The sequence below is a fragment of the Cyprinus carpio genome, chromosome B8 (assembly GCF_018340385.1).
Source record: "Cyprinus carpio isolate SPL01 chromosome B8, ASM1834038v1, whole genome shotgun sequence".
NCBI lineage: Eukaryota > Metazoa > Chordata > Actinopteri > Cypriniformes > Cyprinidae > Cyprinus > Cyprinus carpio.
Window position 1 is genome coordinate 19,695,344 of NC_056604.1, and position 22,759 is coordinate 19,718,102.

The following is a 22,759-nucleotide window of genomic DNA, read 5'->3' on the forward strand; positions in this document are numbered from 1 at the left end:
GTTCATGTATAAGAAGAAGAAGAAGAAGAAGAAGAAGCATTATTATTATTATTATTATTATTATTATTGTTGTTGTTGTTGTTGCAATTTAGCACACGTTTCCCCCAAAACTTCATTAAAGTTAACTAAAAAAAATGAAAAAAATTAAAAATAAAAATCATCATTTACTCACCCTTAAATTGTTCCAAACCTGTATGAGTTTCTGTCTTCTGTTTGGTTAAAAACAAACCCAGGCAGGTTTGGAACAACTTGAGTGTGAGTAAATTATTACGTTTTTTGCAATGTTGACTGAACGATCCCATTAATTTATTCCCATAAAACACAGGACCATTCCGGTCATAACTTAATCATTAGCCTTTTAACTGAAAGAGGGCGCTATACAACAGCGAAAACTTTAACCTTACCTGAAGCTTGCTTGATTTTGCCTGTTATTTGTCACTAAAAATATAAACCATAGAGTTAATATTTCATACACTAATATTTCAAACATTAATACCACCGATACGATTATTAGTAATAATAATAACTTAAAAAAAGAAACATCTCCTTTTGATGTTATGTAGGCCAATTACCACGAAATAGCTTACGTATAACTTTTTAATATAGAAATATAATTACTGGTCAGCGGTCACTTTTAAATGTTCTTGGAACGTTGCACAGACGCATAAAATATAAATGTCGTTTATAAATATAAAAGTGCAGCCAGGCAGCGGCTCCCCGCCTCGTATTGGCGCACACAGAGTGTCGGAGATGGTGCTGGTGGGTGTGTGCGCGCGCGTGTTCATCACAGATCTGCGCGGAGCAAAGCTGGAGCTGCGCGTCACAACATACACAACTCTGCATGGCACCGACCTGTAATCATGGAGCCGTAAACCTGTGTTCTAGTGGATCTAGACTCATAACTCCAGGCTGAGGATACAGGTGCTTTCAGAGGCGCCGAATCACATCATCAGGTGGAAGCTGTGCGAAAAAGGGAATTGTGTTCATGAAAAATGTGGATCTACGCAAGTATTTTAACTTATGTGCTGCTTTTGGCAAGAGATGCAAGAGCTATGAGCAAGGTGAGATGCGTTTCGTGTGTATTTCCTTTTATTTTGAACAACACTACATTTTACGCACAGCTTGGAATGCTAAATGCGGTTTTGCAATACCAAAACATAATTATTAGTGTAGGCCTATGATTTAATTCGGTTAGGCTCGATCTCGTTTCAATAACCTATTTGACAAGTGCATTTATCATCTGATAATTAGATTAATTTGTCTTTAGCATTGGCATGCCATTCGTGTGTTGCGCATGGCGTTTTTGGAAGAGTTGAAGACTGGACTTCAAATCCCCAGCCACATTGTTAAGAGCAGACAGCATTTTCTTGATTTTGTAATACCAATGAATGGGAGTGTCTGTATTTGCAGAATTCGTGAGATTTTGAAATTAAGTTCATCTGGGGATTGTGAAATGACGTATCCTGCAATCAGCGTTAATGACACGTGAAATTCCACGAGGTCAAATGTATAATGTTGATCTGTCTCAATAAAGGATCCGGGAACACGAAACCTGTATTAAATCATTATACACTTCCGTTCAAATTTTGAGGTCAATAAGTTTATATTTATGTATTTTTTAACACATTTCTTAGGCAAGTACGCATTAAACTTATGAAAAAAAGACAGTAAATATATTTATAATGTTACAAAAATCTATTTTAAATAAATGCAATTACTCTGACCTCTATCAAAGTATCCTGAAACAAACAAACAAACAAACAAACAAAAAACAGCTGTTTTCAGGACTGATCTGACACTGAGCACTGCCTGTGTCTGGAATTACATAAAAAATTGTAAACAGAGAGAAAAAAAAATGTTTTAAATAAACAATGTCACTGTTTTACTGTATTTTGATCAAATAAATGCGGCCTTGGTGAAGAAAAAAAAAACAATTTATATGGATATTGTATTATATTATATTATATTAGATTAGATTATATTATATAGTGACAATACAGCAGTTTGTTATGGTCCTTGAATTTGATTGGTCAAATGCCTTTTGTGCTGATATTTAGTCCAACAGCACTGGGATTTGCATCACTGGACTTGTACATGTGTGCAACTGGACAGAAAAGCTCATATGGGAGAATAGGGGTTTTCACACTCAGTTTCACAGACAGATCACACAAAATAAGTCAAACAACACTTAACAAATCAGTTTTCTCACACAACCTCCCCTCCCAAAGCTGCAGGCAACATATTTTGGCACATATGCTGGCCTGAATGACTCCTGGCACTGCCAGAACATTCCAATCTTTAATCTTTGAGGTGGCATGGCAATAAAGTTTAATTGGCATTTTAGACCCCTGACCTTACTGTAATTCCAGTCCTGCTTTTTGGGCTAACGCTGTGAGAACTGGCCACAATGCTAAGCAGCATGTTTTAATAGTTTACATGCACAATACACCGTAAAACACTGTACTGAATTGTGAAGCAGCTGTTTATCAAACCTCAGCTGTGTTGACAGTGCGCTGATACAACCAGAGACAGATGTCCTTCAATAAAGTTTTTGGACAGAGAGAACCGCCGTCATTTCCTCAGAAAACCATGACATTTGTTTCAAAGGCTGACCCTGATTGGGTGTGTTAGTGTGTTTTGGGCTCGATGCCTAGTATGGTAATTGGAGTCGAGTTCTGCTGGGGTTAAAAACAATATATGTCTGCTTACACAGCTGTAGCACTTAAGAGCAGCCCTGTCAGTCCCACAGAAACATGCCCTACCCTCTTATGACTGGGTGTGAGTGTGTGTGTGTGTGTGTGTGTGTGTGTGTGTGTGTGTGTGTGTGTGTGTGTGTGTGTGTGTGTGTGTGTGTGTGTGTGTGTGTGTGTGTGAGAGAGAGAGAGAGGTCTTGACTCTGTAAATGATAGTCACCAACTCAGGAACCCAAACTAATTGTATAATGTTGTGAATTTTTTTAAATGTCTTTGTTGTTGGTTAAATGTGTGAAGAGGTGAGGAGGTTAAAACAGCATAGACAGGGCTGTGATAAAAAAAAAAAAAATCTGTTAGTAATGTGGGATAATTAACAGAAAATTGAGTGAAACCCTAAAAATCACAAACCAATGTGACAAATTTATTTGTTATTTAGGCACTCATTTGCCATCTAGTAGAGGGTTTATTTAAAAAATGTTTTTGATATAATACCTGATATGGTGTAAAAATCAAAATCGCATATTTTTTTCACTTGAATATATGTGTGTACAGTGTTATTGTTAACTAACACTGAATCAAAAAATAAACTATTAAAAAACATTTTCAAAGCTAATATGAAACATAAAATATGAAATAAATAATAATATAAAAATATAAATTTAAAGCTAAAACCTAAAAAATAAGTTTAATTGAAGTACCAAAAATGACTAAACCTGAAATTCAAGCTAAATCAAAATATATTAAAAAAAAAAAAATCTAATAAAAGTGACAAAAGCAGATAATGAAATTACTAAAACAAACTAAAATTAAAATGAATACTGAAAATATAAAATAAAATTACAAAAGACTATCATTTTATATGAAAATATACTAAGAGCAGAGGAGTATAAAAATCTTAATAATTATTTTAATAAAAAATGAATAATAACTGAATAATTTAATGATTTATTTAAATATATTAATATTAAAAGATTAGATAGATAGATAGATAGATAGATAGATAGATAAATAGATAGATAGATAGATAGAAGTATTTTCAAATAAAAATACATTCATGATATTCACCAAATGTCATGAATTATTAATGATTATAGATATTTAAAGATATTATAGATATGTATAGAGTGTAGATATTTTAATAAAAGATATGGATATATGTATGATGGAATGATAGGGTTGATGCTGAAAGAGAACACAGGCATAGAAAGCTCAGCTGCTCTGTTTTGTTCATTTCAAATTCTGTTGGTTGTAGTTTCATGGGAGATTACCTCACACAATGCCATCAAATACTGAGGCAGTTCCTGTTTATAAAAGTTGCCTAACACTTCTACCACAAGATTTAAACTAGGAGTAACCGGGAACATCTGCGTCCCATTTAATGCGTCACATCTTTTACCGAGCCATCACGGTAATGATGGCCATCATAGTTGAAGGGCTGTCATATTTTAATCCAGACCAGACAGTGAACCTCAGAATGCTGCAACAATGCCAGTCTTCTTTTATATAGACCTTTACATAAGACCTGATCTTTGACCTCAGCATGTTCAGTGAATGAACAGGAAATACACTGGTTGTGTGGTGAGCAAAATCTGGACTTTTACTGGCCCTTGTTTTGGCAGCTACTGTCCATCCAGCACTATAATAACTCATGGCCTGCCACAACAGATGATGTTTGGTTAATGTTTATTTGCCAGCATGAACTATTTGCAGCAGCTTTGTGTAAAACATTTGGCTTCTCAACATTCCTTTTCAAATAAACTATAATGTTAAATAATCAAATTACTGTGATTTTTTTTGACATTATGAACTCCTTTTTTAGCTATAAAATGAGTTTTGATGCTAAATTCTGATTGAGTAAGCCATGTTCAAAGCCATTATACAATCTATATTAATGTCACAAGCTGTCTGGCGACCAAAAACAGCATCCAGTTAGATTTATGAACTATGGGTGTGTCTCAATCGGTTCCCTAGTTAGTCAGTGCACTTTCCAGGGAGTCAGACATTTCTAGGTCAGTAACATTTTCAAAATTGTTCTAGAAACATTCGCTCCATAATGCATTGTAAAACCTTATGATCATCAAACTCAAAGGCATGATAAACAAAACAAGTCATACAAATCATCAAAACAAATCATTTATCCTCTGTTGTACAGTAATGTTGATATTATATAATAGTGATGTTTTAATGCATAAACACATTCGTTTTGGCGTCCCAGTGACTAGTGTATAAAACCCTTTCTGGTGCCTGAATTCATGTTCATATCACACTGAACTGGGTGGAGAAACAACTATTTTACTTGGCAAAAGAGGTGGCTATGCTGAACTATTAGTAATAAATGTAACTCATTATTGAATATTGGTGGTTTGAATTAAATTGCTGTTGCACTCATCTTATAAAAGCAAAAAGCTTTGCATCATGTCTACGAACACCCCTTGTCTGTGGTAACAATGCATTAATAAATGCATTAGACTATGTTTTGGTATCTTAAAATGAGGAGAGTGGCAGATAATCCATTGTGTAAAAGAAGTGCACTTCTTTTTATTGAATGATGAATTTAATTAAATTTCACTGAATGTGCACTTGTAGTGTACTTCAAATCTTGCCTGCGTAGTGCTCAGAATTGCCAAAATGGCGATACGCTGATTTGGAGAGTCATTATTTTTGTTTTCTTCGTGTACAAAAAGTATTCTCGTCGCTTCATAACGTTACGGTTATGGGACAGTCTCAAGCCTACCATTTTTCATCCAAAATATCTAAAATTGTGTTTAAGATATTTTGGACGATCTTAAACATGATCTAGACGATCTAAAGACGATCTAAAGACGAACGAAGCTTTTACGGGTTTGGAACGACATGGGGGTAAGTGATTAATGACAAAATTTTCATTTTGCGGTGGAGTAACCCTTTAAGTAAAGATCATGTTCCATGAAGATATTTTGTAAATTTCCTACTGTAAATATATAAAAAAAATAATTTGTGATTAGTAATATGCATTGCTAAGAACTTCATTTGGACAACTTTAAAGGTGATTTTCTCAATATTTAATTTTTTTTGCACCCTCAGATTCCAGATTTTCAAATAGTTGTATCTCAGCCAAATATTGTCCTACCCTAACAAATTTTTTAGGATAATTAAGCTTATTTATTCAGCTTTCAGATGACATATAAATCTCAATTTCGAAAAATTGACCCTTATGACTGGTTTTGTGGTCTAGGGTCAAATTTAAGTATGCTTTAAAATGTAATAATGTGTTTTAAAGGGGTCATATGATGCTATTTCAATTTTTCCTTTCTCTTTGGAGTGTTACAAGCTCTTGGTGCATAAAGAAGATCTGTAAAGTTGCAAAGACTAAAATGTCTCAAATCCAAAGAGATATTCTTTATAAAAGTTAAGAGTCAACCACACCCCCACATCTCTATGTCATGATGTGTGAAGATTTGCATAACACCGCCCAATTGTTCACACAAAGAAAGTAAGCATAACTTTTATTCTCTCTGTTGCCGCCACTGCCATGTTGTGGAGAAGCTGTGTTTTGCTGTGAAACTACTTAGTTTGGCCTTCCAAAAGAGGACACAACTAGAAATCAGTGGTTAAGTTGTATTTCAACACTGTTCCAGAACAGTCCAACCCAAATATTCAAATGGTTGCAGCGCATTTTATTGAGGACGAGGACTGTTTCCTGAACCAGTAGCCTCCAATGTGTCTGTGGCACAACGGCTGTTTCTATAAAGTGGGACGGTTTAAACTTTGCAAGGACAGTCTGGCGCTTCTGACTCACAGCCTGTAAGTACGTTTTTTTTTTATATTTAAATAATTTTCCAATGATGATTCAAATGCAAGTTTTGAGCAGTGGAGTAGGCTTGTTGTTTGTTTCTCAGATCACAAATGCAGACATGGTTTTATGTTTACGCAGAGTGATACGCAACGCAATGTGTAAAAAGACAGTATAAGTCATTATAATCAGTAATTATGTCTCCACTGGATGCAACAAATGCCTCATTTGTAAATGGGTTTTATTTGTTTTGTCTCGTCTAGTGATGTTAAGGGGCATAACATTTCAGTCACATGCTTGAGGCATTCGGCCAATCACAACGCACTGAATAGCTGGCCAATCAGAGCACACCTCACTTTTCAGACTGATGAACTTTGTAAAAATCGACGCATTTCAGAAAGGCGGGGCATAGAGGAGAAACAATAATGTACATTATGTGGAAAATAATGTGTTTTTTGAACCTTAAACCGCATAAAAACATTGCATTACACCAAATACACAAAATAATGCGCTTTTTAGCAACATCATATGACCCTTTTAATAATCTTTTCTCGAACTGTAAAGAAGTAGACTTATTTTGATGTACTGACTAAAAGATTAAAGCACATGTAAAGTACTTGATTATAATTTGAACTGTAGTGTGTTATTTGATATTACATTTAAAGTTAATATATTTTAAATGTACTACATTGTAACTTCATCTTTACCAAATGTGCATTTGCCAGTATATATGACATGCATATTTCCCTAGAAATGATGTTAAAGGATATTTTAGTTTACAGTAAATACTTATTCAACTGTACACTTTAACCATATTTCAAAATTAACAAAATTATGAAATTGCATATAAAATGTACTTAAGTCCTACTTAAGCTGATCAAAAAGCACTCATGTTTAGTCTGAAATTGCATTTAATATATATTTACACTCAAATACATTTTCATTTACATAGTTAAGTGTATGAAAAGATAAGTATATATATTTTAAGTATTATTTCCATATTACGCATTCTCTTTAAAGGATGCTTTAAAAGTGTACTTCCTTTTCACAAGAGAATATAAACATGCAAAAGTTTTAAACATTTCTTAAAGACTTTTTATCATTATTATCAGTTTGATGCAAATAAAGCTTGTTTTATTCTGTTGAACGTGAACCATCTGTTTGACTTCCTCAGCCAGAACGTCTCTCATCTCTTGGCTGGACTGAGACTGAGAGCATGAAGAGTTAGAGCTTCAGAGAGAGCTGTGACACATAAGCAGGCTCAGCTGGAATGTAGCTGTGTGTCCCCAAAATCAACAAGTGCTCACTAAGCTAGTTTGGGCCTAATTGACATGTCTGTCCTAATGGCATGTGTCTGTCTGTGTGTGTCCTGCTGGAGAGTCTAGCTGTGTCTTCAGATCTCCATTATTTTGTCTCAGTCTAAATGAGAAAGTGTCTTTAAGGCTGTGATAAACTGCAGTTTGGTTCAAATAATACAATAATTGTAAGCTGATATGTTTTGTTAGGACACATTACACAGTTGATTTATTTTAGTATTTTTTTTTTCCCCAAAAAATTATATATATATATATATATATATATATATATACCCAAAAAATTATATATATATATATATATATATATATATATATATATATATATATATATATATATATATATATATATATGTGGTCCATTTTGCATTGAGATTGAACTTTACTAAAGACTTTCCCTCACTGAATGGTGCAAATATATAGATATAATACATCAATACATTAAATCAGAAAGGATGCATTAAATTGTAGTAAAGTCATTTATGATGCAAAAAAAAAAAATAAAATAAGCAGGAAAAATGGTTTTGAACATTGATAATAAAAATTCTTGAGCAGCAAATCAGCATATTAGAATGATTTCCGAAGGATCATGTGACACTGAAGTCTAAAGCAGTGATGCTGAAAAATACAGCTTTGCACCACATGAATAAATTACATTTTAAAATATATTCAAACAGAAAGAAGTTATTTTAAATTGGTATAATATTTCATAATATTAATGTTTTTACAAATAGATAGATAGATAGATTGATTGATTGATTGATTGATAGATAGATTGATCCATAGATCAATATTTTATACATCTATCCACAGACTTCCTCAAGTAGCCTTTGGACCCCAAATTGACCCTGGATTTTTTTTTTTTTCATTTTTAGCAGAATAATGAAGGCACACTTGATATGAACCGTGACCCCGGTTCACATCAAAGAGATGCATCTTTGTAATCTCAGAATGCTCTAGACAGTTTCACATGTTTCTTTTAGTGTGGGATCATCTTGAATTCTAGAATTCTAGTTTCAAAGCCTTAGATAAAAGGAAGAAGATGAGCCAGCCATTGACAACACCTCACTGAAAGAGAGATCAGACTCACAACCTGAACTGCTTCACCAGGCATGAGGTTATTGGGTTAAGAGGCTTTTCAGGAAAGCGGCCAATGTTGACAACTGTTCCTGCCAAGTATTTTTGGAAAAACAACAATCTTATCTCAGGATAGCAGCCCATTCCCTGTTTGGTCAGTTGTGAGGTACACCATACAGTCAGACCAAATGTTCATGTAGCAGGTTTAGATAACAAAAGTTTGTTTGCATGACCTGCAACTGTTGGAACGCCATTTATTTAGTTAATTATATCTAAATCTACATGACATCCTTCATTCAGCCCAGTTAATTTTGTGGTCCATTTTGCATTGAGATTAACTTTACTAAAGACTCTCCCTCACTGAGTGGTGCAAATATATAGATATAATACATATTAGAGAGTATTTAGGACTTTATAGCTTATATTATATAGCTTATAGAGAGCATACAAAGAACTGAGTATGCCTTGATGCCTGATGCACACACACCAAAATGACCATAACACACTCTTTCATTATGGTTAACAAGGGCTCTTATTGTCAAAGCCACTATGCTTTAGACACTAAGTGTGTGTGTGAATATGTTTGCAAGTGTTACAGGACTTTTCACCTAATTAACTCGCTTGAACAATGGAAGCCATTCTGGGGTAATTTTAACAGAGGATGAAATGTGTTTTTGAGAAGCTGGGCAAATTACTGTCAGACTAAATCTTTTAAATGTCCTCTATAAATCTGATCTTACACAAAAGAACAGCAGAGCTTTATTAAATCTTTCCACTTCCAGCTGACAGTCAATCAGTTTTTGTGAGGCACCCCGTGTGTGTTATTGTGTGGTTGTCATGGAACAATGATTAAAGTCTTCAGAAGGACTTGGACTTTAAGTCATGTTATTAAGATTTTCGATCCAAACAGTCAGTTAATTAACTGGTTTGCATTTGCATTTTAAATAGAGCTGAGATTGAGATCTACATTTATTCATTTGGCAGATGGTTTCAGGTATAAGCTACAGTACTTAACAGCTACTTAATTACATTTCTGTTAACTCTAAACACAGTGCACTGCTAAATTACACGTAAAACACCTGTAAAATCAATACAGAGCTTTCCTTTATAATACAGTAAATTGTGCCATATTTTTACAGATTTATATATATATATATATCTTTAAAACATTAAAGAAAGACTGTTTTGTGATTGCAGCTCATAGTTTCATGTGAATATTGAAAATTTGTCATCTTATGTCATCTAATTCTATTTTATTTTATTATGCACAAAATAACAATGTCAGCAAATGATTAACCACCTTTTTTCTTACTTTTAATTTACTTACCTTTTAGTGGGTATTCTCTATTATTCCTCCTTTCAGTGTTTTTGGTGGTGTTTTGGTTCTTTTTTTTTTGTAGGCACCATTTTTAGCCACAGTGGGAGGTCCTTTAACAAGCGTAATTTACCATTTTACACCAGATATCTTTTCATTAATTTGACAATTACAAATAAAGTACATATTTAAAGTGCAAGTTTTTTGTTTTGAAATATATGTTATAATTTCTTTCAGGGATTCTTATAAGACAACAAAAAAAAGATGAAATTCAAATCACCTCATTAGCAACCTTTGCACATGATGACCTTATGGTTCAGGACAATCTTGCAGTACGTAACAATAAACAGATGTTTAGGAAAGCACTGTGGTGTCTTTATTTGCTATTAAGTGTTTTGAGAGTGGAAAAAACCCAAAAGGTTCTTTACCCTGGGGAGCCTTTAGCCTCACTGTACCCGACAACGTGGCAGTTGCGAGATCATACAAATGGATGTCTCAAAGACAGAGCGGCTCTTATAATGAAGAATTTCTGAAATGCTGAAATATTTCATTGCCTGTAAGCAGTTCCACATGCGCCATGGCTGGGCATTTATAGAGACCTCTAAATCTCAGTACAGACAGATGACAGGCCTGAGCTCTTTGGGCAAACAGTCAGAGAGCAAAAGGGCCACTGTTAGGTAGAGGTGGAGCCACATGTCAATCAAATACAGTAGTTCATAGTATTTCAACTTTTATGCAGGGTCATATGTCTTTATGTATTAATAACTACCAGAAAGGAAAGTAAATGCACTGAAGCCATCCTTGAGATTGTAGTGGTCTTAAAGGGATAGTTCACCCATGGTTTACTGACCCTAATGTCATTCCAAACCAATTTTGGACCCCATTGACTTTCAAAACCAGATGAAACATTGAGAATATCTAACTTTGTTTCACAGACGAAAGAAAGTAATACAGTTTTACAACAACATGAATGTGAATTATTCATATTTGGGTGTACTGTGCCTTTAAAACTAAACAGAGCTTCTGTCAATTGTTTGAGTAGAGCCTTATGTCAGCTAATTCATATTCATGCGCCAAACAAATAATGTCTTGTAACTTTTCAGATTGTTCCTACGCTCCTGTCTTCAGTACATACTCAACAGCAGCAACTTGGCAGTCCGAGAAAAAAACAGCGCATCTGTGCATCATTTACTTCTACTTTCTCAATCGTAGGCGTCATTGCGCATTCATCCGTTCTGTGTGTTCTGCCCCTGTGGCTCCACATAGTCTTTTCGCTTTTACTGCTACTGTTCATGAAGCTGGATTTATTAGTGCTATCAGTGTCAGGTAGGTATTGCTAAAGCAGCTTTTTGAAGTACATGTGGCCGACATCTTGGAGGGTACGGCACCATATATGGTCAACCTCCATATTCAACAACACCTGGCTTTTATGAAGCCTCATATCAGTCCAATTATTGCTTTATGGCACAAGTACATACTCTGTAAATGATATTCACATGTAACCCATGGATGTCATGAGAGGCTGTTACTGAGAATAGAGAAATGTTCTGTCAAACTGTGAGGTGCTGCAGGATGTGGTTTAAAAACAAGTTGTTTATGAGAGAAGGTGCAAATCCATTTAGGTCCCATCACTGGGCTGAATTTATGGGAATCTGAAGCCCCAGGCTGTCTTCAAAGCCAGTGCCATGGTAAAAGCTAGCACTAACTGGCAACAGATGCGTGCGTGTGTGAGAGAGAAAATAGACTTTTTCTGTGTCTTCTCCAAAGGTAGTGGTCTTGATTCATAAAATGCAGATATTAGATAGATTTTTTGTGTGTTGTGTAACTTAGAACTAGAGATAAGATTTGAAATGGATGTAAAATGGCATAGATCTATCACGTAAAAGTATGATTGTAAAGGTAGGGAGTTCAAATTGTGGACAGATGTTATAGGGACTGGTGAAGTTTCACTGCAGTGGGTTCCTCATGGGCCACAGTGTAACGGCTGATCACTTCCAGAGCATCAGGGCTCAAGCCGACAGGCAAAGTCTGTTACGCTCTTCAAGGCAAATTAGCAGCTTTTCACTTGGTCATATACTAAAGTGCAGAAAGGCTTTAAACTGATGATTTAAGAAGGACATGAAAGAAAGGGTTAAACTCTTGTTTTGTTCCCAATTGCACCACATGTCATTCCACTGGCACTTGAAGGATTTAGTTTGATCTTGATGTACAGGCTGGTTATGATAAGAATTATTCCATATAATATATTATACTTCACATAACTCCATATATAATACAAATGAAAATACCATGTTGTATGAGTATGGCAATGGTTTAAAATTAATTCAAATTTGAAAGTGTGAGGTCAGTAAGATTGTTTTTTTTTTATTTTAAATAAATTATTTTATTAAGCAAGGAAAATTTAAATTGATCAAAGGTGACAGTAAAGTCTCTTACATAGTTACAAAAGATTTCTATATCAAATAAATGTTGTTCTTTTGATATTTCTAGTAATCAAAGAATCCTAAAAACAATTAACTAAGCAGCACATTTTAACACTGATGATTTCTGAAGGTTTATGTGAAAATTATTGGGGGGGGGTCTACTTTGTCATCACAGGAATAAATTGCATTTTTAAAAGTGTTACAATAGGAGAACAGTTATTTTAAACTGTAACAATATTTTACAATACTACTGTTTTTACTGTTTTAGATTAAATCAATTCCTTGATAAGAACATAAGAAACTTATTTCAAAAACATAAAAAAAAAAAATGGTAGTGTATATATCATCAATATACCACAAACGTTTTTTTGAAAGTATGTTTTATATATATATATATTCTTTTGACCTTCTCACATTCTCTGTCTCTGTCAGATTTTCGGTGAGCCGGAGCCAGTCAGGATGATATCTGAGGGTTCAGACTGCCGCTGTAAGTGTGTGATGCGGCCCTTGAGCATTGAGGCTTGCACCAGGCTCCGTGACGGAAGCTTGCGAGTGGATGATTTTTACACAGTGGAGACGGTCAGCTCAGGCTCCGACTGTAAATGTTCCTGCACGGCTCCTCCCTCCTCACTCAACCCATGTGAGAATGAATGGAGAACAGAAAAACTCAGGAAACAGGCTCCTGAACTACTTAAGGTAAAAATCGACATTTTTCTCAGGTCAGGATCTTGGGACTCAGGTCAGGATGCTTCAGTGACACTGAGAGAATATAAATCGAGGTCCTGAAATTTTTATAAAAGCATTAAAATAGGGATTTTGGATAGCGGCACATCAACAGATCTGTAAAATGTATAGTAGTAGACCAAAAAGTATTTCTTTAAATTGCATTTAGACACACATTAGTAACACCTTTACAAAAATTGCTAAATTATTTAAATAAATTTAACATAAAACAGCCCATATTTAGTTTGAATTGTTGAGGTTGGCCATCACCATTTTATGAAGTTTAACTTTATTGACACAACTATTTTATAGCTATTTCCAACAACAGTACAAGTGGATTTGGAACATTCACTTTGACATGTCTATACACAGTCTCAAGAGGTTCAGGCCTTAGGTTGTCCTTACTTTTATATTTTACAAGATATTCATTCAGACCTGAATTAGGCATATTTAAAGGGACAGTTTATATTCAATAGTCCAATAGAAGTCCAATAAAGTGCATCCATCCATCATAAAAAGTTCCCCCGCAGTGCGCGATGCATTTGTGTAAGAAAAATATAAATAATTAAAACTTCAGAAACCTTAATCTCTAGCTTCTGCTGACTGTAGTATGCACGCTCACGAGAGAGTGGCGCTCCATCGGATGACATAGGACATAGTCTCGCTAGATCCAAGTTTTGTTTACAGCAAAGAAACTTCTCTTGACTTGTATCGAACTCTTCAGATATTTTTCTTTACAAATCCTAATTTTTGTACTTCTAATTCGTGACTGCACTTCCATGTTCGTCACCATCCTACGTCATCCGCTGGAATGCCACTCTCTTGTGAACGCACATACAACACTTAGTGGAAGCTAGAGATTAGGGTTTATAAAGTTTTAAATATGGATATTTTTTCTTAAAAAACACATCGATTCGCTTCAGGAGGTCTTCATTAACCCCTCGGAGCCCTGTGAAACACTTTTTTTTAATGATGGATCGATGCACTTTATTGGAGTTTTACTGAACTACTGAATATCAACAGCCATTCACTGCCATTATAAAGCTTGGAAGAACCAGGACATTTTTTAATATAACTCTCTATTCATCTTTAAGTCATATACACCTGGCTTGAGGGTGAGTAAACCATGGGTTAGTTTTCATCAAAATCATTTTACCCCTCAAAAGCTAAAATCTAACAAAAAACACTCTGACACAATTTTTTTGTTTATTTTTCCAAACCGAAAAAGGTCAAACTTATTTTCTGTGGTAATCAGCAGCATGCAGCAGATGATGCCCACAGATCCTAACCCGAAACACACACTTCAGAGTACCAAAGAATATCTAGTGTTCATCCTATACACTCTGATGGCAAGAAAACACTCCAATCCTTTTATCAAAAGTGAAATTCAGGTGCAATATCCAACAGCCATCCCAATTAATATTACTTGAAACATAAATGCAGTGTGTTTTCATATCGAATATCACACTGGCTCAAAGAATCATTCTTTATTATTCTGTGTTTATGTCCAGCTCCATTCCATGGTGGATCTCCTGGAAGGAACATTGTACAGTATGGATCTGATGAAGGTCCATGCCTACATGAACAAGGTTGTGACTCAGATGAACACACTAGAGGAGGTAACCATCTGAATGATCAGATTTGAATGTGAAACATCAATTAACCTTCAGCTGACAGAAGTATGACACTATTCTGACAATCTCTTCATAGACCATAAAGACAAACCTTACCAGGGAGAATGAGTTTGTGAGGGACAGCGTAGTAAATCTGTCCAATCAGCTGAAGCGCTACGAGAACTACTCTGACATCATGGTGAGCATCAAGAAAGAGATCTCCAGCCTGGGACTACAGCTGTTACAGAAAGACGCAGCCTCTGATAGTAAAGCACAGGTAACACACACTTTCTCCAACACAATGCCACAAACACAAATGCACAAAATCAGTCTAATGTAATTTAAAACTTTATGATCCCAGGGCACAGAGAGTAAAAAGTCTAAGGACGTCATAAAACCACCCAACAAGAAACCCCCAGCTGTCAAACCTCCACCCAAACAGCCTAAAGAGAAACCCGCCAAGCCCAAGAAAGAGGCTCCTGCCAAAGCATCAAAACCTGCGAAGCCAGACCCCACCAGCAAAACCAAGCCCTTAGTGCACCAGGCGGGAGTCATCAGGGGGATCACATATTACAAAGCGTCCAAAACAGATGACTCTGAGTCACATTCAGCAGGGAGAGGAGAGAGAGGTATGGAGACTGTGCACATCACATCTGTGTTCAATTAATGCTTTCTGAAAACCACCTCAGTGTAGAGCCAGAAGCAACTGGGTTTACTGTGGGTGATAAAATGGGTGAAACACATCTATATTCTTGAACATCATAGAGACTTGAGGCAACTACTCAGAACATATTAAGATGGCTTTTGCCCAGTTTATGTTCCAACTGACATTCTGGAGAAGTCGACACTAGTTGCTGAAAGTCAGAGCCAGTCTATAGATTGAGTTGACAGATTACATAGAAAATCACTTAGTGTATGATGGTATGATTATTAGTCCAAGTTGAATCCAAAGCATAAGACTAATTACCCCTTTGCTAACTGCTAGTTGGTTAGACTCGTACTTCATTCACTGTCTTAACATATTAAATTAAGTTACACAAAGTTCATGCAACTGGCCCCAGAACACCCTAGCAACCTCCTTGCATTGTTTTATTAACAACCCAAAACACCTTTTTACCACCTAGTAACAACCAATTAACCACCAAGAACACTTTAGCAAAATACCTTAAGGCTGGAATACACTACACAACTTTTCAAATCTGACCAGATTTTTTAAAAGTTGTATTTAGGCTTTTTATGCCTTTAATGGACAGGACAGTAGAGAGCAGACAGGAAAGCATTGGGTGGAGAGAGGGAAGCGCGATCGGCAAAGGACCTTGAGACAGGAATTGAACTCAGGTCGCGGCGAGCACAGTTGCGCAGTATTCCGGTGCACTAACCACAAGGCTATTGACGCCAATCTGACCCAATTTTAAAATGCTAGACATCATACACTTGTCAACTTTTTAAACAGTCACAAAGGAAAAACTGGCCATCATACACTACACAACTGAGAATCATACACTACCAGACTTTAAAGTTGTTCCGATCATAACAAACTCACATTGAAATCATAATATCAAACATGTTTGAAATCCAATGACTGGAATGGATCTTAAGATAAAATAAAAAATCTGCAGACTGGCTCTGTCTTTCAACAAATAGCATCAACAACTGTAAATCGGGGCAAAAATCTAGGCAAAAGTCATGGAGTGTATTCCAGCGTTTATTATTGTGGTAGTGGTTTTTGGAAATCACCACTCATATTTTCTCCAGAAAATAGTTTAATTTTTTTTTTTTTTTTACCATAGTACATGCATATACTATAGGTATAGTATATAAAGTTTTTGAGGACAGGTTGTTTGCACCTGTAGTTTTTTTTTTTTTTTTTTTTTTTGTGAGCGCAGGCTTTAAAATGTTCCAATGAGTGCACCTTATGACTATAAAACCTTACAGGAGGTACAAGAGCAGAAAGCCAAGAGAAGTGTTTTATAGTTTATATTATACGAGGCTCTCATACTGGAAGCGAGACTGGATCTCCGACATATCCTATATAAAATTCCTCCGCAATCCCCTTCCTCTTATATTTTATTTCGCATTAAAATCCTTAATGGGAAACACCAGAATAGCCCATGGTTAGGAAAAGGGGGTTCCTTTCCCTTCTAATGAATCTGGAGCTGAAATCTACAGTATAGTGGATCCATAAGTTCCTCTTGGGTAATAAATGCATTTCCTGAGAGGCAATAACTTGAGTTATTTTAACGAAATGCTGCTCTGTATTTCTTATTTCATCAACAGTATCAGCAAGAGCTTTCCTCTGGGATGAAATCATTCCCATTGCTTTCCAGAACCAAATATAAAACAGTGACATGCAGGGAAGAGAAAATAATCTTAAGTTTGCTAAGGTGTCCAAAACTATTACAGTACTGGCCCTGTGTCCTTGAATGACAGATAGCAGTGATGGAGTGTGTATGAATATCAGATGTACTTATGTCCTGTGCTCATGTCCACATGTTTAATGTTCCAGACGCTCCCACAGTGCAGGAAGAAGAGGCTCAGATTAGGGTCTCTCCGCTGACATTGTCTTACGGAGATCTGTTGTATATGGCATGAGATGAAATGGGCTCAGTGTAGGAATGTCGAATCCAAGCGTTGCAGGCAGAGACTGGGTTACAATGCAGGAAGTTTCTTCGAGTGCAACATCTCATTAATAATTCTTTTGATGTCAGGAATCTGAAATGCTCGGGGTGAAACTTCAGGCCAAGAATTGTAATCTGCCTTTCAAACCCTCCCTGGCTTTCTTCTTATGCTCTTTTCAGAAAACTCTGCCAAAACCCACACTGGCCACCTAACCGTGGACAAAAGAGGCTCCGAGCTAGTTTTGGAAGAGTCTGAAATAACGTCAACTATAGTGCCAATAACAACCACTACGCTTGCCTCTGTGACAGCAACTAGCACCACACTAGCAACCCCCAGTGAAGTGCCCATCATGAATTCAACCTTGTCCACAGCAGCACCAGAGAAACCAATAAGCAGTGGAGGAAAGACACACTTGCAAAAAGCTGGTATGATTTATTTATTTATTTTATGTGTGTTTGTGCAGTCAGGTCCATATATATTTGGACACTGACACAATTTTCATAATTTCGGCTCTGTATGCCACCAGAACAGAATTAAAAATAAAACAATGATGATGAAATTGAAGTGCAGACTTTAACCCTTGTTCGACCTTTTGGACATTTTTGTCCTTTTCTTTTTTTTTCATTTTATTTTTTTTCATTTTGCCTGTGTTATTGCCAACTGCATAAATTTTGGCACAGGTGTGTATTTTTGGGGGAATTGTACTATTTTACTTCCATTTCCTTTAATAAATCTGTTTTGCACTTGGTACACAAAATTGTTCCTCTCAGTACCTTAAGGACAAAAATGTCCCCATTGAAACCCATTAAAACTGCTATTTTTAATTGTAGTGCCATTTAACTGTAAAATGATGCAATTTTTATTAATTTATAAAACATTTAACACACACAGATATGCTTTACAGTCAATTTTTGTTAATAGGCTTTCATTCTGTTGACTATTTTTTACCGGATGCTGCTATTTTTTCAGGTTTGGTCTATAAAGCAAATACTCGCTTTATTCCTGTTTTCTGCTTCTGCATATTATAGAGCCAATTGGATAAATAATGCAGCTATAATTGTGTGGGTGTGTTGGTATGGATGTCAGAGTATGGTTTGTATGTGTGTCATAAAAAAATGTTTGTGTGCGTGTGTGTTCTTGTAATATTTGAGAGAGTAAAACTCTACTGAAAAATCACAAATCCAACCACTGTGTGCATCAGCAGAGTTTTGCTGGCATCTAATGAGGAAAATTTGATACTGTGGCCAAACAAAATCTTACTGAAAGCTCATTTTTTGAGATATCAACCTCAAATTTGGAACACAACTTGTTTAGATTTATGACTTTGTTCAAAATATTGTTCATAAATAATTTTCATAAAATGAAACCTCTATAACTTTTTTTGTTTTGTTTCGTTTCACAAGTTTTTTTTACTTCAACAATAACCTGCCATGGGTCTTCTTTAAAATGAGACCAAACTTAACTCTGTGCTGCCAAGCTTCAAATTCTTATGACAGTTTTTTGACATGGAAATTTTTTTAATTGACGCACAAGGGTTAATCTTTAATTCAAGGGGTTAAACAAAAATATCAAATGCTTAGGAATTACAACCATTTTTATAAAGTCCCCCCATTTTAAGGGTCTCAAATGTATTTTGACAAATAAATATAATCATAAGTAAAATGTTCATTTTTTTATATTTTGAGAGAATCCTTTGCAGGCAATGATTGCCTTAAGTCTGGAACTCATGGACATCACCAGAGACTGGGTTTCCATCCTTTGTGATGCTTTGCCAGGCCTTTACTGGAAGTAAAAAAAAATAAAAATCGGCTTTGCATCACAGAAATAAATTGCAATATATTAAAATAGAAGACAGTTATTTTAAATTGTAATAAAGATTTCACAGTATTACTGTTTTGATGTATTTTTGATTAAATAAATGCAGCCTTGGTGAACATTAGAGTCTTCTTTCAAAAACATTAAAAAGTCTTACTGACCCAAGCATTTAAAAGGTATTTTTTAAAAATGTATTTATCTATTCAAACTTTTTATTTTTTATTTCCGTATTTTATTCATAGTACATGTGTGGAGATATATGGAAATCAATATTTATTTATTTGAATAGGTAAATCTTTAGACTGTGAGGGCACATTGGCGTCAGTGGAGATGCCAGAGAAGCATCACAGTTATGGACGGAATGAAGGAGCCTGGATGAAGGACCCAGTGGCCAAAGACAACAAGATCTACGTTACAAACTACTACTATGGCAATAACCTGGTGGAGTTCCGCAACCTGGAAAATTTCAAACAAGGTAAAAGAGCAAAACAAAGAGGGGCAAATTTACTAAAGATTTCTGCCATTTTTATGGTTCTTGTTTAGTAACCATGCACAAACCAGTTCAAGGCTCTATAGGCACTGAAATATCACTGTACCATGAGTATTTTAAGGAATACTCCACCCCAAAATGAAAATTTTGTCATTAATCACTTACCCCCATGCCGTTCCAAACCCGTAAAAGCTTTGTTCGTCTTCAGAACACAATTTAAGATATTTTGGATGAAAACCGGGAGGCCTGTGACTGTCCCATTGACTGCCAAGTAAATAACAGTGTCAAGGTCCAGAAAAGTGTGAACGACATCGTCTGAATATTCCATCTGCCATCAGATGTGCAATCTGGGTTATATGAAGCGACGGGAACACTTTTTGTAAGCGAAGAAAACAAAAATAACGACTTTATTCAACAATTCCTTTGTCAACAGTCTCCTCTGTGTCTCTCCATATCACCATCGGAAATTGTTAAATAAAGTCGTTATTTTTGTATTCTCATCGTTTCATAACGTTACGGTTGAACCACTGATGGCAGATGGACTATTCTGATGATGTCTTTCACACTTTTCTGGACCTTGACAGTGTAACTTACTTGGCAGCTTAACAAAGCTTTTACGGCTTTGGAACGACATGGGGGTAAGTGATTAATGACAACATTTTCATTTTGGGGTGGAGTATCCCTTTAACATGTTTAATGTTTTTAATGTAAATTAGTGCTATAGTGCTAATGTAAAAGTGCAATAATCAAACCCAGCATTTGAAATTAACCTGCAAGATGGAGAATTGCACTGCAAAAATGGCATTCAGAGGGTATTTTATTAATAATTTGCATAATTTCTTTAGTGAATCAGGTGTAGCAGATAGCAAATGAAAAATGCTATCAGTGAACACAATTCATTCTTGGTCAGTTCCTCCCACTATGGAGTTGAGAATATGCTCCATGGCCAGGATGGCCTGTGTAGCTAATATTAATTATACATGCATAAAGTATCAGTACAAACTGAATCATAATCAAGATCATTTGAATATCTTCCTCAATGACAGGTCGTTGGAGTAACCTCTACAAGCTTCCCTACAACTGGATAGGAACCGGCCATGTGGTCTACAACGGTGCCTTCTATTACAACAGAGCCTTCACCAAAAACATCATCAAATATGACTTGCGCATGCGCTACGTGGCAGCTTGGACTCAGCTTCATGACGCTGTCTATGAGGACACCACACCCTGGAAATGGCGAGGACATTCAGACATTGATTTTGCTGTAGACGAGAGTGGCCTCTGGGTGATCTACCCAGCGCTGGATTACGACTACTCCCAGCACGAAGTCATCGTCATTAGCAAGCTGGATCCAAGTGACCTGTCCATGAAGAAGGAGACGACATGGAGGACTGGGCTGAAGCGCAACTCGTACGGAAACTGCTTCATCGTGTGTGGAGTGCTGTACGCCGTTGACGTCTACAACCAGAAAGAGGGTGAGATTTCGTATGCCTACGATACGCACACGAACACGGAGGCCGCTCCACGTTTGCCGTTCACTAACGAGTACGCTTTTGTAACCCAAGTGGACTACAATCCCAAAGATAAGGTGCTGTATGCTTGGGACAATGGCCATCAGATGACCTACAATATTCACTTTGTGGGCCAGTGAAGTTCTGTCTAAAATCTGATTGCATTGGAAAATACACCATTTCTGGTGTGATCTTTTACTCGTTTTTTTTTTTTTTTTTTTTTTTTTTAGGTTACATCACAAAATTGTGACTTTTCTCTCAAAATTGTGCATGTGTCTAGTCTAGATGTTAATTCCGAATTCCATGGAAAAAAGGCAGAATTGTGAGATATAAACTCAGAATTCCAATTAAAAGTCAAAATTGCAAGAATTAAACTTAGAATTCCAAGAAAAAAGTAAAAAGCGCAAGATGTAATCTCAGAATTCTGAGGAAAAAAAGACAGTTCTAAAAAAAAAAAAAATAAATATATATATATATATATATATATATATATATATATATATATATATATATATATATATATATATATATATATATATGAAGGTTGCAATTATCTTTTATATTTTTATTGCATGGCAGAAAAAAGCTTCCATAAAAACGAGTACACATGAGTTGAGAATATATTTTTACCCTCAACAGTTTGAGGACTTGCATGTCTCATTTTTATGTAGCTCAAAATCAGGCTCATAATCAATGCGGTAAAATCCCAAAGTTTACCGCAGTAAAAAAAAATAAAAAATGGTACAGGATCTTGAACAAACATATCCTGGATGGTTTTGCACAGCGTTATGTAGTAATGTTTATTATTACAACATTTGCTAAATATTATCTCTTAACAGCAACAAAGAATCAATTTGGGGGGATGGGATTTTATGTTATGTTATGTACATTTCATTATTTTAGCTATTCATTTTGTAAAGCATTTCATTCTCATTGTAAATATTTCCAAGAATAAGTTGTTACAATATTCCTATTATAAAACCTCAGATTTATCATCCCCAGATATTTAATAATATAGTCATGGTCACTTATGATTACTCCAGGATGAGTTACAGTGTTTTGTATGTTGCATTTATGTGTAAAAAGTTCAAATAAACTTACTCTAAAATAATTTGCTGTGTATGGATTTTCTAATTCACAATGCAACGTTTTACATTCTGTACTTCACTGTGTGGTATACAATACAGTATGCAACCATAAATGGTTAAGATACAATAAATCATTGTCACCTGGCACAACTTTCCTTCTCCAGATGTCTGGTTTTTTTTTTTTTTTTTTTTTATGTTGCAATTTATGATTGAAGACATGTTTTACATAGTGGGAAATAACTCTAGTTCAGAGTGTACAGTAAATTTATATTTTATGTTATTATTATTAGCACTTTTACCCTTGTGT

General features: G+C 35.5%; 1 protein-coding gene across 1 annotated transcript; it reads left to right on the forward strand.

Moving 5' to 3' along the window:
* Positions 1–728: 728 nt before the first annotated feature.
* olfml2a (olfactomedin-like 2A) lies at positions 729–21,789 on the forward strand. The gene is made up of 8 exons (XM_019109054.2): positions 729–1,061; positions 13,026–13,289; positions 14,828–14,935; positions 15,027–15,206; positions 15,291–15,558; positions 17,728–17,973; positions 19,653–19,838; positions 20,900–21,789. Exons 1-8 carry the CDS (start codon positions 993–995, stop codon positions 21,502–21,504), a joined length of 1,926 nt encoding a protein of 641 aa, XP_018964599.1. The 5' UTR covers positions 729–992; the 3' UTR covers positions 21,505–21,789.
* The last annotated feature ends 970 nt before the right edge of the window (positions 21,790–22,759 follow it).

Bases quoted from the DNA above. Each gene is read 5' to 3' on its own strand.
- olfml2a (XM_019109054.2), top strand. From the start codon at position 993: ATGTGGATCTACGCAAGTATTTTAACTTATGTGCTGCTTTTGGCAAGA. The intron at 15,207-15,290 runs GTAACACACACT...TTATGATCCCAG, and splicing joins CCTCTGATAGTAAAGCACAG to GGCACAGAGAGTAAAAAGTC. The intron at 15,559-17,727 runs GTATGGAGACTG...TGCTCTTTTCAG, and splicing joins AGCAGGGAGAGGAGAGAGAG to AAAACTCTGCCAAAACCCAC.